Source organism: Anastrepha ludens, chromosome 2 (genome assembly GCF_028408465.1).
Source record: "Anastrepha ludens isolate Willacy chromosome 2, idAnaLude1.1, whole genome shotgun sequence".
NCBI classification, from domain to species: Eukaryota; Metazoa; Arthropoda; class Insecta; order Diptera; family Tephritidae; genus Anastrepha; species Anastrepha ludens.
This window is the reverse complement of record NC_071498.1, coordinates 174,831,877-174,852,059: the sequence shown is the minus strand read 5'-3', so window position 1 is coordinate 174,852,059 and position 20,183 is coordinate 174,831,877. Positions and strand designations below refer to the sequence as shown.

Here is a 20,183-nt window from a genome sequence, read left to right as displayed (position 1 = left end):
TTTGTTGATTTTTCAGTTTTATTAAAAAGTTGTGTCACTTTTTCGAATTTTTTTTAATTTATGACTTTCATTTCTATTGTTTAATTGAAATATGTTTCCGAAAAAAATTTAGAAAAAAACGGTTTTTTCAAGTTTTATCGATATTTCGAGGATTTTTTTTTTGGTAATTTAGAACACTTTTTTATATTATTTTAAACTTGAATGAACTACAGAATAGTACTTGTTTTTTTACATATTAGTCTTTAATAGATTTTTCGAAGTTTTTTTTTATTTAGCACTTTGATTTATATTATTTTAAAATTGCATGAACTGCGGAAATGTGTTTTCGAAAAAAATTAAAAAAAAACGATTTTTTAAATATTTCAAGTTTGATCGATTTTTCGAGGCTTTTGTTTTTTTTTGGGTAATTTAGGGCTGTATTTTATGTTATTTTAAACTTGAATGAACTGCAGAGCTGCGATCCGATTTTTTTTTTAATTTGGATATTTTATGAGTTCTTCGAAAGTTTTATTTAATTTAAGACTGTAACTTATATTATTTTAAAATTTAATGCACCAAAGAACTGTATACCTGAAAAATTACTTTTTTTAAATATTAATATTTTATAGATTTTTCGAATTTTTGTTAATTTAGCACTTTGATTTAAATTACTTTAAAATTGCATAAACTTCGGAAATGTGTTTCCGAAAAAAAAATAATAATTTTAAAATATTTGAAATTTTATCGATTTTTCAAAGATTGCTTTTTTTAGCAAATACATTTTTTCTCAATCAACCAAAACTTTAACTTTGAAAACTTCGTTCGGCTCAAAAGACAACGCATAGTTGTACGATTTCCTGTGGCATCCACTGTACTCATACACCATACATCACCTATCGCACAGCGGTCTCTTGCGGTTATTCCGCGTCAGCAGCTATTTCAATTCAAGCGGCTTTCAAAATTTGCATTTATTTCTGTTTGCGCTTTGTGTGAGTATAAAAATGCACACACACACATACATATATGTGTGCACATGCCTAGAATTACTGAAAATGTGTTTATTTAGTTCATTGCATGTAATTCAATGCATTTTAAAGTGCAATAAATCATTTAATTTTGTAATCACTTTGTTGCAGCTCAGCAAAACAACGATCAGCGATAGAACGCTGAATCATCGCTGAGTTACGCTAACGGAAGTCTGATAGCTTTCTACGATTCATTTATTATTGCGATTTACAAATATAAGGCAGTCTAGAAGATTTCACAATTTGTCATCGAGTTCAATCCTAGATTTGCAGCTATGAGACATTTTTTATAGACATTTCGCACTTTCACAAATGAGCTCTTAACAGGCAGATTCTGCAACAACAATGTGCCATAGAAGTGAAATAAAGGGGTACTACTTTTAAATTAAAATTAACGTTCGAAAGCAACTAAAGTAACTAATTTATGGGCCCATGAATGTGTTTTATAGCATGAAATCGGAGAATAAGCAATGCTTACAAGCACAAATACACCACCTTGAAGGAATTATAAATGAAAGACACACACATGTATGGATAGATATTTATTTTAGATGTTTTCTCTACTCTTAACATTACCTCGTTTGGACCAAAAACCCTTAGAAACACTGGCAGGTTATTCGCTGAAAGTTAGCAAAAGGCCTTAGCTCCAGCCTTTTTGAGTCGAGATACTGCTGTCGGTGCTTTGATAGAATACAGTGCTCTAAACTCATTTCCTCATTCATGCCCTCTTCCATTTTACTCAGATCTTCTATGATGCAGTCCATATAGGTATCTTTACTATGGCTTTGAAGCCAGAGGAGTTTTAGTATACAAAAAAAAATGATTTTAAGTAATGGAAATATTTATTTTGATCTTCGGAGCAATAGAGCCCGCTTGTATCTTTGTTTACTGCGGCTATCTAATTCCCAAGTGCCCAACAAGCTTGTCGTACGACACCATTTGCAATTATAAATCTTCATATAAGGTGATTTATTTTGCGCCTAATTGTATAACAAAGTGCGAGTTTCAAGTGACTATAAAATATCATAGATTTTTTTTCTTCACGAAAAAATGATTTCTCTTCCAAAGTAAATACTAAAATTTACATGAATGTCCTTACAAAACTTAAGCAATTTTTTTTCTAATAAGACTTCTTGAGCCATTTGTTACTAAACTAAGTTTCAGATAGGGTGGCTGGCTACCTATCGGGATACTTCTTTAACTGAACGCTGGAAAATATATTAGGTTGGGGAATAAGATCGTAGTATTTTTACCGAAGACTTTTATTAAAAACAAAAAAAAATTATAACAATAAATTAATCAATTATATATTCGCCGTTGCTGTTTACAACCTCTTCCCACCTCTCGACCAATTTGTTGATGCCGTTCTGCCAAAAATCGCCTGGTCTGGTGTCAAAGAAGTTGTTTAGCCAGTTTTTAAGGTCCTCTTTGTTATCGAAAGTAACGCCAAGTGGTTTGACAGGAAGCGCAAAAGATGGTAATCGGTCAGTGCAAGGGCCGGAGAATACGACGGATGCTGAAGGGCTTTCCATTCGAGCTCATGCAGTCCGGCTTTGACGATTTGTGAAACATGGGGCCTGGCATTGTCGTGAAGGAGTTGGGTTTGACCATGTCGATCAGCCTCATTCAGTCGAATAGCCTCATTTAGGCGGGGTAGCTGGTCAGTGTAGTGCTCCTTTTTGATCGTGGCATTTCTTTCGAGCATTTCCCAGAGCACCATGCCCTCCCAGACCCACAAAACTCATATCAAAATCTTCTTTGGATGAGGATCCGGCTTGACTCTCGACTTTAGCAATTTTCTGGAGCCACCCACTCCTTTCTTAGCTTCATACTGATTTATAGGGACCATTTCTCATCTTCCGTGACGATTCGGTACAAAAAGCACTGTTTATGACCGCGTGTTGCACGATGGCGGGTGAGATGCTGAGCAGCAATTTGAAGGCGACTTTATTTGTTTTTTTCGTTGAGCTCGTGAGGTACCCAGAATTTGAATAAAGGTGATTGAGAATCGTTTTATGATCGCAGATCATTTTTTCCACAAATTCCCCACTAGTTTGGAGACAGCTCTTCTTAAAAAGTAATTTGAGGCGCTCTTCATCGAATTCTGAAAGCCTTCCGCTGCTAGGAGTGTCATCGACGTCAAAGTCGCCATTTTTGAACTTTGCAAACCGTTTCTGCGCTGTAGACTCCACAACGACACTTTCTCCATACACGTTGCAAAAGTCCCAGACTGTTTTGCCAACTTTTGACCTCGATGAAAATGTTGATTTTTGCCTCCTGGGTATTCCATTTCTCAACCTCAAAACTAATAAAAAATTAAATAACTTAAAAATACAATTAACATAGTTTTGTAGACCGAAAAAAGTCCTATCGAATTAATACTTCCCCTTTGTCAAACAACAAACAAATCGTTGTAAAATAAGAGAAAATATAAAAACGCTATGAACTTATTACCCAACCCAACAGTTTGAGCAGCAGAACTCAATCGTTCATACACTATATTTTATACTAAAAGACCACACCATTCTCACTGCGTGGCAAGCGTACTGATTTCAGCCGTTATTTCAGCTTTTTTCTAAGCTAGATAAAGAACAAAATAAATGGATTTGAACATGAACCAGTGTAGGATGTGAAGTTGTTTCTGTTTAACACCTTCTCCTCCGTTGGACACCCTTTTTAAAGTCTTTGGCTAAACCAACCAACGTGGGTCTGGCCTTTTTGTAGTCATGTTCGAGGATTCTTTATACAAGATTATTTCCATAAATCGATAGAACTTAAAATTTTAGAAAGCTACTTGGAAGCTCAAATCGTTAGCTATAATAGAAATATGTTAAATTCTCGTCCAAAGGCGAGAAAGCCAGTCTGGCCAGACCGTGGGGTACCCAAAGGAGGGCTACTATTTTTAGTTTATTTTATATTCACCCATAATTACGTTACCCCCTTAATCCACTTAACTACGCATAATCCTGTGTTCACAGTATCCTTCTTAGATTTATGCAACCAAAAACTTTTGATGCTGTAGGCCTAAGTTCATAAAGATAAAAACCTATTTTCATTTATCTTACTTGCACTCTCGCTTTTAAATCCTCTCTTTTAATTACGCATAAGCACGCACTTGCGTGCCCGAAAATTCAGACTAAAACATACATACATAGCAAATGGCACTCATTCCAGCTGCTGATTTCAATTTTTTATTTAATTTTCTGCGTTTTTGTGTCTTTTTTTTTTTCTTTTTTTGTTATCTTTTTTTGTTGTCTGTTTTTTTTTTTGCTTAGGCAGTCTATTTAGCAAATAATGCCTGATAAAAGTTTCATAGTACATAAATTAGCACTTTCAATTGCTTTTGCTCATTCTGTGGGAGATCCCATTTGTATGCAGACTCATTCAAATGCTAAAATGCGTAGAAATTGAGATAAGCTTTATTGCCGTCGCAAAAAGCAATTTAACTAATTTACACGCTACTAAAAATATTCTACATTTGAGCGTCTATGTATGCGTGCCAAACAACTGGCTTAACCGAACAAGCAAGTTAATATGTCAGCAACTAAGTAAATAAAACGTAGTGATTCACCAACGATAGACTCCCTAGTCACAGCCGCAGCTCTTCTGTATCTCCCTACTGATGCACTCAATTCAATTTTGTATGCTGCTGGTTGTTATTCAATCGCACGGTGGGCCACCATGTGGGGCATGTGCATAGATAGACTTACTTACATATGCATAAGCCTATAAACATAAATATATATTCCTAAATGTGCTTATATAATATGTGGCGTTCACAGAGAAAATTTCGCGCATTCGTTATATGAAAGAAAATGCATGACATCGTCAACAAAAAAATTTCTCTAAAATCAACGCAAATTTTGAGCCACTTTAACCCTAGAAGGGTACTGTGAGTAAAATTTACTCACATAAGGAATAGATTTGTTCGTAAATCTGCAGGTTGGCCACACTGAAAGTCAAGCGACTAGCAGTGCTTGGCCCTCTCTGTCATTAGTCGGCTGCCGCAAGCATTGAATGGTGTTGTTTGATTTATCGCGCTTGTGGACAATTTAAAAAAAGTTAGTGAGTAAAATTTACTCATCGGTACCCTTTACGTACTAAATTGTGTGAGTAAAATTTATTTATCAGTAACTTACTACGTGTCAAAAAAATATATTTTGTGCTGAATTATGACAATTATGTTTATGTTTTGTATTATGTTACCGTAAAGAAAACTACAGAGCATACAAATGGCAAGTCGCGGGCTATCAGAACAAAATATTTTGGATGCAATACTTGAACTAGAATCTGAGGAAGAAGACAATTTGGAGTTGGAGCTTTGTAACTTTGATGAGGATTCTTGGGACAGTGTTGCAGATCCGGAATATCAACCAGAACCGGAAGAATTAAATTATGTCGAAGAAAATTTGATACACGGAATCATAAATGCAGAAGAAGCTGAAAAGGAAGAAAGGGAGCAAACACCTGGAAGCAGCAAACGTAAAAAACAGAAACTTATTGAGGGGAGAAGAAATGAAAGATCAGCTGCCCAAGAAATTCGTGAAACAGAAGAGGTAATTACAATTATTACACCTAGTACCAACAATCAGAGCGGAAAAGATGGAAATTTTATTTGGAGTAAGGAACCTGTTGCTGCGCTAGGTCACATTCGCCCTGGCCCAACGGCAAATGCAAAAAATTCGTTGTGTCCTGCCAGCTGCTTCAAACCGTTTTTTTTTCGCAGACATATTGAAAGAGATTTTGGTTTATACAAATAATGAAATAAAGATTCAAAGGGAGAACTATAACGATAAATCTCACGCGGTTTTGTCAAATTTGGAAATGGACGAACTTGAAGCATTTCTTGGTTTGTTAGTCTTGTCCGCTGCTCTCAAAGATAATCACTTGGCAACACATATGATGTTTGACACTACCTACTGTGGGGAAAGGTACAAGGCAACCATGCCTGAGAGAAGGTTCAAATTGTGTTATCTCTATGTTATGTTATCTCTACACAAGGAGTTAACGGAAGGATTTCAAAGTAAAAGATTAGCAACTAATACAAACATGAGCCTGGGGTTGAAAAAATCCATTCAGAATATTGTAGGCGCAAGCCAAGAGGCCATAGTGCCGGAGAAGACCAAAAGGGGCCAAGAAAGTACTGTAATTTTTGTAGTTATACCAAACGTAGATACACCACCACTTATTGCAGTTGTGGATTAGCTATTTGCGGTGAACATGCACAAAAAAAGTGCCCTGAATGTGCTTGAAAAACAATGTTTATGTATTCATAATCGTCAAAAATCAATAATAAAGTATTATTTTTGCTTATTTTACATATTATAATAACAAATTACACTTATATTATATGCTGGCTTTAAATTTTTTTCATTTAAAACTACTATTTTACAAAATAAATAAATAAATCAGATAATAACGTAAAAATTCTGAAGTGAGTAAAATTTACTCATCGGTACCTATAAGCGCCTACAATTTAACCGTACCCTTCTAGGGTTAAACTTGCATAATTTTACTTCAAAACTGAATGCGCTGCAAAACTGCATACCCAGAATAGTGCTAGGAGTTCTCACTTAAAAGTTAGAAATTTTTATGAAATTTTGTTGCATATTTTTAAATTTTTTATAAAGTTTAAAACTTTAAGTTGCATGATGTTTGTTCTATAACGTATAATATTTTTTATAAAAACTAAAAAGAAATTAAATAAAAAATAAATAAATAATCCGAACTTTGCAATATCTCGCACTACTCTTATTATGAACGCCACTGTATACTTTGTATTTAGTATTTGTATGGCAAGCAGTCATGTATTTATTTGTTTTTCTGCGGGCCTATGAAGTCATTGGGTTTAAGTGTTTAATGTCATCACTTAATGGGCATGGTTGTCGTTTATTTACGTAGGGGCTTCACATCTTCCATGCAATTAAATTTTAGTAGTGCTTTTACAAATCGAAGAAAATCCAGAAAACCAAAAAGCAAAATGCAAACCGCACTTAGCTTGCCGCCTAAGCTAAGCGGCGGAACAGCCACGCGCTATTTAGAATTGATATATTTACACATACACATACACACTTGTATGCACATATGTGCACACAAACACTGCAAGTGGGCCTGCTAGTAACTGTGTTGCACTTACAATGCCTTCTCGTCGCCACTTCAAGTTCAGCTAAGCCTGCCGTTTTTGCAATGTCTAATGTCTAACGTTTTTCTTTTTTGTTTTTGCTCCTAAATTAAATTATTGCGTTTTTGATGTTTTTGTGGGTTTTTACAAAGTGCTAGAGCGTGATTTATAAGCAGTTTAAAACGTTGTAATACAAATTGATTGCACACCAACACACGTACGCGTCTACACACACAGCCAGCGCTGGCTTAGCTTCATTTATGTAACGAGCTTTTGATTTTTATAACGAGTTTGCTTGATGTCATGAAGGTCAAGTTTATTGTTGTCATATGGATGTATGTATGTATGTATGTAAGAAAAGCGACTATTTGCGTCATTCAAATAATATTCGCTTGTTTTGGTGATGAGATATGCAATTTCACTTCTATATCGGAAGCAGGCAAGGTCTTACGTCGGCAGGGACTTGCAAATCTGTGGTTTGAAATAATAATAGACCTCCTTCTCTTGATTATAGTGCATTAGGCAACAACAAGTGAAAAAATCCGTATTAAACTGTCGTAAATAGTACGACCTCCAACCAAGAAAATCTATAAAAAATGTCTATAGTAACGTTTACTCCCTGTATAAATAGAAAACAGCACTCAATGGATACCTTTTTTCCTAAAATTTTTTTTTCCTATTTTTTAAACAGCCAGGCGCCAAAAATAAAAAAAACCCAATGGCAGATTTTTTTTGGCAAAAAAAAATTTTTTTTTTCGATATTTAAAGAAGGCAGCAGTACCTAAATATAGAAATAGTAATGCTTTTTCAACAAAAAAAATTTTTTGTTTTGACTTTTTACTCAGGCATCCAACAAAATAAAAGGTTCAATGCCTTTTTACCAAACAAAAAAATGTTTATCGATTTTTTAAGCATTTTATAAATATATTTTATTTCAATAGAAGTGTTTTTGCTCCAAAATTTTTTTCAAAAAAAAAAAAAAAAATTCAATGTTAGAATTGTTTGCCTTAGCGGCAGACTGTCAGAAATCAAATGCAATACAAGTCTTGTCTAGGCCCTATGATCCCGAGAGGACTGAACAAGGAAAAAAAAGAACCAAAAAAAAAATTCTTTGCCAAACAAATTTTTTTCTTGATTTATAGTATACCTCCTGATATAACTCCTATCCACATAAATAAAATAAATTCAATAGAAATATTTTTTCCCCCCAATTTTTTTTTTAATATAATATTTAAAAATATTTGTTTTAACAAGAATTTTTTTGTTATAGACGAAAAAACAAAATAAAAAAATGCAATGTCTTTTGTTCTCAAAAGCTTTACATGAAAATTGAATGGAATTTTTGTTTTTTTTTCTCCGATTTTTTTTTTTAATTTTTGTTTTCTAAAGAGTAGAAAATATGGTTTTGGTGCCTACTTTTTGGCGTTATATTTTCTTGGTGCCTACTGTTTGGGGCGTTTCTTGGCCCCAATTTTTTTGACGTTTTTTATTTGGTGGCATTTACCTACACCGGTCGACCATTCTCCGTGTTTTGTAAATTTTGTCTATTTGTATTCTCTGCAAATGTTGTGAATTTATTTAGGTATTTATTCCTTCTCTTTCTCTCTCTCTCTCATTCACTCTCGGGTCCCTCCTTCTTTCTTTGTTTGCCTTGAAAGTTTCACTTCTGTTATGTATACTACGCTACATGCACTTTTTGTTTTTTATAAAAGCACAGCTCTTTGTCTAGTAAAATCCATATAAACCTAAGTCTCACCCTTTACCTAAAATTTTGAAAAATTAGGAACTCTTTCAATAAATGCTCGAAAATTTTTTACATTGCGAAAATTCGCAACGCCGTCAAGGAAAAAATTATAGAAAAGCAACGAGATTTTTTAGTGACTTTAGACTTGTACTATATTTTACTAAAATTGAATAAGCTGCAAAACTACATAACTAAAATCTTTCTAGAAGTTCTGATTAAAAATCGCGAAACTGGGATATTAAGTTTGCAAAATTTTTTCTAAATTTTGGCTGTTACATGGCTTTTGCTAGACAATTAGCTTTGCTTTTATATAAAAATAATGCGCATTCACGGGCAAAATTACGTTTGTATGTAGGTAATTGTAATCTTCAGTATCTCTAATCATATGCACATATGTATGTTTGTCGCTATTACTTCCTTTCCTAGAAAATACTTTCCGCAAACTTAAACAAGCACATAAAAAAATACGCTACCAACTTATAAACTAAGCAACTGTCTGGTTCATATTTAAGCGTCCAAAGCACGTTTTAGAGACCAAAGTAAATTCGCATTATGCCTCTACAATACGCAGCTGTGGGCATGTGCACTCTCTACTCTAAAAAAACCGAACCTTAAAATAAAATAAATAAATATTGAAATAAATAAAAGAACTAAAATAAAATAAATAAATATTGAAATAAATAAAAGAACTCAAGGGCGCCATCTTTTAGAAAAATTTTGAATTCGATATACATTAAAACTAAAAATAAATCGTCGGTGAAAATCATTGAAATAGAATTAGGGACCGCTCCGACAACTGCATGTTACATTTTGGTTGATTCGCTAAGTCTTCGAATACTCAATTTGAGATGTAGGTATGCCACGCAAGCTGAGAGACAGTAAAAGAAATTGAGTATTGTTAGAACACCAGTTCATCTGCTTGAGTGGCTCCAACTCTTTCAAAAAGTTTACTGCTGATAGCAAAATGTAATGTCTCGAATATGAGCCGGCATTCAAGCGTCAATTTGCTGTATGTGCGCCACTAGAGGAAGCTCATTCCGACAGAGAGTTGTCTGAGACAGTCATGAATGAGAAATGTTCATCTGTTTTTTCAATTATAAGACAAATGTGCCAGCCAGACGCCGTAGCCGAATGGATTGGTGCGTGACTATCATTCGGGAATGCATAAGTTCGAATCTTCGTGAATGAAACAGGAAAAATGAAGAAGAAGTTTTTTCTAATAGTGGATGCACCTCGGCCCTCCGAGAGTATTTCTGACATGCAAAAGGTATCCATGAAAGTAATTTGCCCTTCGGAGTCGGCTTAAAAATGTAGGCCATTTGTTGAACAACATCAAGGTGCAATCCACAAATAGGACCAGGAGCTCAGCCAAAAACCCAACAAAAGGTGTAACCGCCAATTTTTTTATTTTATTTTTTTAACGCCAAATTTGGCGTCTTAAAATATTTAATGGTCAAAATACGTGGTATTCGGTCTGAATATCGCGAAATTGGCTACTGTTTTTTTCGGCATGTTGATACGCTATCTCATCAATCAAGAGTGGTGAGAGAATTTCGAACAAAAATTCAAATTATTTCTTTGCAATATTCGCAATATTCACCTGACTTTGCAAGGTTTGACTATTAGTGGAGCTACACAATAAAAAATAGATACTTGCAGCGCGGTAAGATTCAGAGGCATAGGAAGCTGGACAACAAGGTCGTACGGTCACATTAAGATCCTCCTACAGGGACTCTCGCTGCTCAAAAACAGATCAGATTACGCAGCCCCCGACCTAAACTTCAAGTAAGGCTTTACGGTACGTTTTCCACCGAGTGGCGAGTGGAGCAAAGGGAAGGTGATTGGAAGATACGACAATCGAAATCTATACCGATGGTTCTAAGATGAACTGTGGTGTGGGAGCTGGCTTCCATTCGGAGCCGCTCAACCTATCCCAGTCAATTCGTCTTCCTGACTATGCCAGCGTGGTCCAGGCAGAACTGTTAGCGATCAGAGAAGCATACAAGTCACTAAAACTCTACAAGGAAGTTGGTGCAAGAGTAGCTATCTTCTCAAACAGTCAAGCAGCTATAAAGGCCTTTGACTCCAACTCCATTTCATCCAAACTAGTCTTACAGTGTAGAGAGGAGCTGAAATTAATTGCTCAGTCATTGGCCTGAAGTCACTCTGCTATGGGTTCCCGATCACAGGAACATACTGGGTAATGAGATAGCGGATGAGCTGGCAAGAAAAAGCTCGTCACTAGAAATAGCAGAGGTGGTGGCAGTCTCCACCCCACTCAACATATTAAAAGCATCCATTGCTTCACACTATCATGCTTTAGTCGAAAGAAGATGGAAGCAAGTAACTAGCAAAGGACGAATGATCTGTTAGGATGCTCCTGGCCAAACATCTTACTCATCACTGCAAACCTTCCATGCCATTGGAAAGTAGGGGATCATGCAGCTAGACTCAATATACCTTTCAATCCTATCTGCAGGAGCTGTCAAGCAGAAGGTGCGAAGGAAAGTCTTTTCCACTACTTATGTGAATGTCCAGGGCTAGCTAGGGCACGACTCCGCTCCTTTGGTAAGCCTTTCCTGTAGCAAATTAATGAAATCTCAGTCATCGAGATAAAGAATTTGCTGCTATACTTGGACCTCACTAAATGGATTTGACTTAGAACAACAAAAAAAAAAAAAAAAAAAAATACAAAAAACATTATTACACGAGGACGGTGGTAGTAAAACGGTGCTGGTCACTAATTAGGATTATTTCAGTGGAAATACTCAACCACTTCAACAACAACAACAACATTAGTGGAGCTCTAAGCCGCATTTGGTTCGCTTCGTAAATTGACTAAAACTATTCAAAGCTCTTTGACGGCCATCCTAAACAGTATTCCTACAACAAAAAACAACAAAAATATATAATAGATTACTCGATAATAATTTCAAGAATCATGAAAAATTTATTAGATAAATAACTTCAAAACTCATGAAAAATTGTGTTTCGCACCAGAAGGTAAATAGATATATCAATACGTCAAAAATATTTCTCCCAAAAAATTACACTAATTGTATTTTTACAAATAAACAAAAATGAGATCAAACATAAAATTTCGTTCAAAGTTCGGTTTTTATTTGAACAGGAAGTGCACTTATGTTTGCTTATGTAAGTGGCATAATTTTCTTTAGCGTCGCTCTAACAGATGAGCAAACACGACAGAGACGGACGCCAAAACACGAAAAAGTTAAAATGTGAACAAAACAAAAACAAAAGATTATTTAAATTTGCAGTCGGCAAAAACAAATAAAAAACATAAACACGTACATAGTACACTCATATAATACAAAAATGTAATTGCATACAATTACCATCAAGTTCAAGGCTGTGTGCTGTGGGTCTGTAATGTCATTGGCGTTTTTTTTTTTTTTTTAATTTTAAAAAAATTATTCACGCTCATACTAATTTTTTCTCTACTAAAGCGCAAAATAAATGTTTTTTTTTTTTGTAAAATTTCTCATGCGTATTTTTGGGTTTTTATTTATTTGATACTCGTACGAATTTTTCAAGCTTCAAAGCGCAATGAGCTTATAAACATTAATCATGCGCGAAGCAGCATTTAATTTTATGACCGACTGTCATTCAAAAAATATAAAAAATTCCAAATTGTTATGTAAATACAATACATATACATATGGATTATAGTAGATGACGTATGACGAGTTAGCTTAGAGCAGCTTCAAAATAATGAGAACTCAATTCGGGTGCAATGTATTGGCTTTTTAAATAGAGTTTAATTAGTTGTGAGTTTCTGTTGCACTTTTTGGTTTTCTTAAAATTTATTAGTAAGAAACTGATTCTTATTGAAAGTACTAAGGAAATATTAGTGATCAGGTAAGCTCCGAGAAAAGAAGAAAAATTGTATTTGCTATGTCATTTACCTGTTGAAGACACGAGTAGAAACTTAATCGACCTAAAAGTCGTTTAAATAGTCTTCACCATTTTTCATGATACTAACAATAGATTGCTAATATAAATATTGCCTGGCACTCGAAAGGACAGCGGGACACTCGGTTTATACAGTGAACAAAAAAACGTACTAAAAAGTCTCTATTTTTATACCCCATCGTAGGCCACAAAAAAGAACCGCCATGATGGGATGAGGGAATAGTGAAGTGTTGCACTGTTCAATGATCGATTATCAATTATTATTTAAGTATTATGAACGTTCCGCTTTGAACTTTAATATCAGTACATTGATGTGTTTAAAACTTACTTGTACAATAAAAATTTATTTCTATTGTACATAGTTGTGTGTATGTAACAACCAGTTTATACATAAATGACCGCCTTCAAAATCTCGTCAACATCGCCTTTGATCTCTGAAGTGTGCTTGAAACTGCCAGTTAAATATGAAAAAAGGCTTTGCATACATCATTCAAAATGCTCATTGCACATTTGTACTCGTGTGGACTTGCTATTTACATTAGGGTGGTTCAAATAACTAGTGCTGAACGATTTTTCTTCGTAAAGTTGATGCGGTGGAAAAACGCATGTTTAATAATGCTTTTAGTAATACAGCGGCCGCCGTAGCAGAAAAGGTTGGGGCGCGACTACCATTCGGAAAAACGGAGAACGTAGGTTTGAATGTCCGTGAAACACCAAAATGAAAACAAAAAGCTTTTTCTAATAGCAGTCGCCCCTCGGCAGGCAATGGCAAATCTTCGAGTGTATTTCTGCCAAGAAAAAGCTCCTCATCCTTTGCCGTTCATAGTCGTTCATAGGTCTCTCCATTTTGTGGAACAACAACAAGATGCACGCCAGAAATAAGAGGAGGAGCTCGGCCAAACACCCAATGAATCTCAAGAGAAGCCTCGAAAAAACTTGTTTGGCAATGCACATCCTAACTCACAATAGATTTGAATGACACAACAAAAATTAAAATGCATTTGTTCAAGGAGATATTTCTCTCAAGTTTCAAAAACCATTCGAGACTCTTTCAAGGTTCAAAGCTTCAAACTGTAGAGTTCATAGAGGTCATACCCATTATCACACAAAAAAATGTAAGGAAAGTGGAGTTTTTCAGCTGGGAATCTCCGCTCAGCCGCAAACCATATGAGTAGAATGCACTCCAAGTATCACTAACACCAATATTCTGTTCAGGGGTTAGGGGAAGTCAGAGGGCCGAACAAATTATGATTTCCATACTTTTTTTTTTTTTTGCTAGTCAATTGCTTTATTTTCCAAAAATAAAAACATAGCATTAATACATCATGTCTTGAATTGGCTTTAGCAAAATTTCAAAAAAAAAATTATAATTGTAAAAGTAATCACTGTTTGTGTGGAGCACGTTTCTCCAAAAGCCCCATGCTCTGATTATCACAAGTCCTTGTAAAGAGTGATTTTTTAAGAGCTATAGGAAAGTTTTTCAAAAAAACACACGTAAAATTCAGAAAAATGCATGAAATTTTTATTTAAATCGATAATACAGTCCATATAATTTAATGTTTGAAGATTATTTCATGCTAATGTTGACCGCGACTGCGCTTCAAATGGCCAATTTTGGCATACTCTTTCCAATGTTTCTCACATATAAATGCTTTAATGTTGTCTTCCAATGCGTTAATTGAAGCAGGCTTGTCTGAGTAGACATGAGCTTAAAATAGCCCCACAAAAAATAATCGAAAGGCGTTATATCGCACGCTCTGGGTGGCCAATTGACAGGTACCGGACGTGAAATAAAATGTACACCGAACTCGCCTTTCAACAAGTCCATTGTTACGCGAGCTGTGTGGCTTGTGGCACGGTCTTGCTGAAACCACATGTCATGCAAGTCCAGCTCCTGCATTTTGGGCAAAAAAAAGTTTGATATTATTTCACCATTCACAGTTACTTTACGATTCGCAGCATCTTTGAAGAAGTACGGTCCAATGATACCTCCAGCCCATAAATCGCACCAAACTGTGACCTTTTCTGGATACATTGGTAGCTCTTGCAATTCTTCTGGCTGATCTTCACTTCAAAATTGACAATTCTGCTTATTTACGTGCCCATTGATTCAAAAATGAGCTTCGTCGCTAAACACAAGTTTTCGATAAAAAAGTCGGCCAACTTTCCAAGACCCCATTCACAAAAAATTCTGCATTGCGGTAGATCGTTCGGCTTCAATTCTTGCACCCAATAGCTCGAATAGCCGCTTCAGTGGGTCGATTAAACTGACCATAAAATGGATGAAGCGCGCGATAAACTTTCTTAACAGAGCACGCATTTTTATAATAAAATTCAATGATTTGCAAGCGTTGTTCGTTTGAAAGACGATTCATGGTTAAATTATAGACCAAACTGAAAATGTTTGACAGTGAAACAAAACACGAAACGTGCGTCAGCTGTTTAAACCAACTCTTTAGAAAGATAATAGCTAAAAATTCATTCGTTAGATTCATCTAAAATCAATCGGATAAGAGAAATTAGTTTTATTAATAGATGATCTTGTGCCTCATCGAAACTTTTTTTACAAAATTAACAATATGGCGGGTTCAGGAAATATCTTTTCAGATTTTCGAGAAAAAAACCGACAATTAATTGTTTAAAAAATCGAAATTTAAAAAAAAAAAAATCTTCGATCAGGCACGAGCCTTTTATGTTTTTCAAAAGCAGCCCTTTGTTAATTGTTGAATAACTCGAAAAGTATTCGTCGTATTCACTTCAAATTTTGACACAATATTTTTAATATACTATACTTTAAGAGAATGCAAAAACAAAACCCCAATTTTTTTTTAATTCTGACTACGTCTAACCCCTTCAGGAGTTCTATGTAGCAGCACCAGCAGCTTATTTTCTTACACAAAATTTGTTAGAAAAAAACTTTACCCATCCTAATGTATGTATGTACACATATACTCACACACGCTTTATCACATACAAGCACATAAAATTTGCTAGTAGCAAACGTAAATAGTATTGCCTACGCATCCATCGCTGCTCGAATGCATATAAATAAAGTATCTGCTACTCGCTAAGCGCAAGCATTTCCAAGCATTTGCAATTGCGATCGCGTCTCTGATTTGCATAAATGCATAGCAAGCAGCTACAAATAAGTTTTTGCGCAAATTTATGCACACTCATATAATTAAAGTTTATTGAAAATCATCGCATCGGTAGTTGTATTCAAATAATAAGCGAATAATAAAGAATTCAATAAAATGAAATATTATCCAAGTGGGTCACACCTTTTTCTTTCCCATAGATATTTTTAATTACAAATATAAAAGTTATTCGCTGACTTATCAATTACACACAAATGCACACAGGTGTGGAGGGAAAAACTCGGCGAGTTTTTTAATAAATTCAATTTATTATATTTTATTTATTTTTTTGCTTTTTTCCATTCGCCTATTGACGCCTTTTTCGTTGCGAATTTCAGAGCGTATCAGTATTTGCCGGCCGCTTATTTTAATATATTTCCCTTTACTGGTTTTTATGCACATAAATATGTACATACATACATATATACCTACATGAGTATATACAATCATCCATACATACATACACATATGTACAGCAATACAGTTTTTTTACGTCTATTAAACTTCATTTGGTCATGACTGCCTTTTGCCGCAGTCACTACTTCCATAATTGCTTTTCCACTCTTGCCTTTTTCCCGCAATTTGTTTATAAAAAGCCTCTGCTAGCCTTTTCGGGGAATCGCTGACATAGCAAACATATTCACGCTTCCGTTTGGAGTTTTTGTTTATCTAATTGTTTAAGTAGCGCTTTTTAATTTTTGTCCTAATCACAATTATTATGGTAATTTTTCTTCGGTTCTAGGCGCTCAAAACCTGTCTGCGGCTATTGGCGCATATGGCGCAGTGCTTGAATCGTTTTGTAAATTGCAGAAAATAATACCGAAAATAATACCAAATCACTTTTGAGTTCATGGTGTCACTCATTACAGCCCTCAGTACTCACAAAACGGTTTCTACGTAAAATTTGATGTGAATGCTATTGTAAAAATTAAAAACAAAAGGATACAAAAATGTTGTGGTTATGGACATTGTGCCAGCCTTAGCCACTATTAATCCGCACCGCTACGATTTCTTCTCATAAACACCCTCTTATCATCGCAAATAGGCAGGATTGGATCGAGGAGAAAATTTGTACCGAAACTTGCGCTTCTGTCTTCACTGGCGGTTCGAAGATGGAATCGAAAGTCGGAGCAGAGGTTTTCTCTAAATATCTTCTTTAAATTGCCGAATACTGCTAGTGTTTTTCAAGCAGAAGCCTTTGCGATCCTGCAGGCATGCAAACTGCTTTGGGAACGCGTGAGCGAGGGGGATATCAACATTTTCTCCGATAGTCAAGCCGCGATCAAGGCTCTGACGACGTCATGGTGCAGAACGACACCGGAAAACTCCTGTAAGGAGGAGATCAAATCTCTCCGGTGTGCAGGTCACATTTCCCTAATATTGGTTCCAAGACATGGGAACATAGAGAGAAATGAAATTGCTGATGAGCTTGCCAGATAAGGGACTGATTTGGCCTCAGAGTCCTCCTACCCAGCCATGGGCACCCCCTGACAGTTGTTAAAGGGGAACTGCACAAATTATTTCTCAGGAGAGCAGAAAATATGGAGCGCCATTTCTTCATGTGCTATTTCGAAAACCTTTTTCCCTTGCGTTTTCTCTGTAAATGTCCAGCCTTGGCAGCTAGACGACTAAGGTCACTGGATGCTTCTTTCTTCGACAACCTGGGGCAGTGCGCCAACTTAAATCCCAACCATTTCACCTATCTACCCTCTTAGTTTGTGCATCAAAAGTGATTTTATCGCCTTCCAAGTACGCCACATCAACCGCAACGCACTTATACCAGAGTTTGATGCAGCTCTCGAATTATTTTCAGTACAACCATCAAAGCCGTCTACAATTCTTCCATTACTTCCACTCCACACGATCCGATCAAACAGAAAAAAACAAATCGGAAGGTGGCATTCCTTGGATGGTATTCGTTTTGTTCTCGGTCAAAAATTCACCGATATCGATGGTACTGTGCGACGGTGCGTTACTTAGGTGCAAAATCCATGAGTTGTTTTCCAACAAAACCTTTCTTTTTTAACGAATTTCTTCACGTAAATGTCTCACCTAGCCCAAATAATCTTGTTCTGTTTTTCATTGTGGAAGGATGCTTACGTGGCGGGTCCCAAATCTAGCGCACAATCAGATATCTTGGGTTGATTCGCCTTCTCAAATTAGGGCGCTCTCAAATGGATGTTTGGGAGCTATCCAGAGAATACTTGAGCGAAGCCTGGAAGTTGTGAGCTGATTGAACCGTCTGCAATAGAATCGTCCTGGCCACTCCCCAGTGAATGGACTTTACCCTCTAGCGTGGACTCCTATACAAGGAGACATCTCCCAAATAATAGACCTTATTAACTGTCTGACTGTCTGGCGAAAATTCGTGGTGTGTTGTGATCCATAAAAACCTTGATCATCGCTTTCTTTTTTGACTGAAAACAACATAGTTCGTTAGGTTTTAGTTCATTCATTCATTCGGAACTCTCCACTCACGTTTCCTGCAATGATGCGTTTTATGACTGTTGGGTCTGATTCAGCCTTGAAAATCATGTCTTTGACGATATAAATGCGGCCCCTTTTGGCATGAATTTCTAGTTCTCTGGGACCAACTTTGCAGCCAAACGGCGCAAACATAAATCATTACCTCCAATGCCTTGAATGCAATGCCTTGAATGCATCCATAAGCTATGTTCAAGTCTTCTATCAGCTCTCTGATGGTGAATTTACAGTTTCTTGATGTTTTCATCAGTTTTCGATGGTGACAGCCTGCCTCTATATTTGTCAGCATCGATGGACTTAGGATCTCTTCTGAAGAGTATCATCTCTAGAATATCATAACCGGAACATTTTCTCAACATTTATAGGGTTTTCACACTATTGAATCCATTTTGAACGCAACATTTAATAGAAACTAATATTTGAAAATTCAAGTCCATTTTCAAAACTATAAAAAAACGTACAGACGTAGATTAACTGAAGATGGGGTAACTTTTAGAAAAGTCAAGCAAAGGCAAACAAAGAGTGGTAAGAATGTTAATCACAGATGTGACAACTTAACAATAAAAACAAAAACAGAACTGAAATCAGTGAACTTAGGGCGTTACCTGGCGGTGGTTCCGTGCACTTTTTGATCAAGTTGGCAGTTCATACTACAACGAAAATCGTATAATGCGAAGTTTCAAGCTTCGTTCAAAGGTGAGGTTGCTTTGTTTGGATTGTTGCCGATGTCTACTATGAAAGAAACTCAGGTTCATAGCGCATTATGATGACGCGAAGGAGCTTGTCCTTATCTCTCCTAAAACCAGTGTCTACTTTTCAAAAGTTTCACAAGATCTCCGATTTCAATAGTACTGAGTGCTTCCAACTCATTGAAAAATGGTCTAACTAAAGTGGTGAGTCCAAGTCTGGACAGAGTAATGCAATGGCCCAGAAGATGTGATATCGTCCATTCCTCCTTCTTGTTTAACGAGCTTCTGTAAAAATCATGTGTCTGCGCGCCCCACCTCCAGGCGTGTCTGTCTATTAGCCAGTACCGTTTAATCAGTAGCCCGAAATCAGTGTGCTAGGTCTTTGCTTATTTTGGCTTAGCAGCCAGAAAATTTCAGTCTTTTATGGGATGCTTCCAGTGATACAACCCATTTCAGTTTTTTCCACCTGAAGAGGAGATCTGTGGTGGATTTTTTTCATACGTAATTGAGCCATACCAGTATTATCATAATAAAGAGAAGTGACAATAACTTTCTAAAAAAATTGTATTTTATTCAAAATCAATACCGGGCCTTGAAACTTAACCACCCTTTAGAATACAATACCTCTTCGATTTCTCAATTCGGGCCGCTTTTCTTCAAATGCAGTGTTTAATTTCGTTAATTGTTCAATGCAGACATCAGAATTGATCCCTCGGTTGGGTATCTTACCACCCAACCGAATGATCAATTCAAAGTCGACAATTCCTTTATAATCCCACCAAACTGATAACAAAACCTTCTTTTGATGAAAATCAGCTTTTGATGTTGTTTGAGTTGGTTCACCTGGCCTGCTCCACGATCTTTTCCGTTTAATTTTTTAGTGAACAACCCATTTTTCATCGCCAGTTATCAGTCGTTTTAAAAATGAATCACTTTCAATACGTTTATTTAGCAAATCGCAGCTGTTAATGCATTTCTTTCAGTTCGTGAGGAACCACACATGTATCGAGCTTTTGAACATAACCAAGTTGTTTTAAGTGATTTTCAATGCATGAATGTGGTACATGAAGC

General features: G+C 35.9%; 2 protein-coding genes across 6 annotated transcripts in view; both read left to right on the top strand.

The window, feature by feature from the left end:
• LOC128855909 (tyrosine-protein phosphatase 99A) overlaps window positions 1–20,183 on the top strand; it is a 178,036-nt gene that overhangs the window by 19,075 nt on the left and 138,778 nt on the right. The gene's annotated exons all lie outside the window — the stretch shown is intronic.
• Window positions 5,030–6,356, top strand: LOC128855910 (uncharacterized). Its single transcript, XM_054091148.1, has 2 exons — window positions 5,030–5,113; window positions 5,218–6,356. Exon 2 carries the CDS (start codon window positions 5,237–5,239, stop codon window positions 5,762–5,764), a length of 528 nt encoding a protein of 175 aa, XP_053947123.1. The 5' UTR covers window positions 5,030–5,113; window positions 5,218–5,236; the 3' UTR covers window positions 5,765–6,356.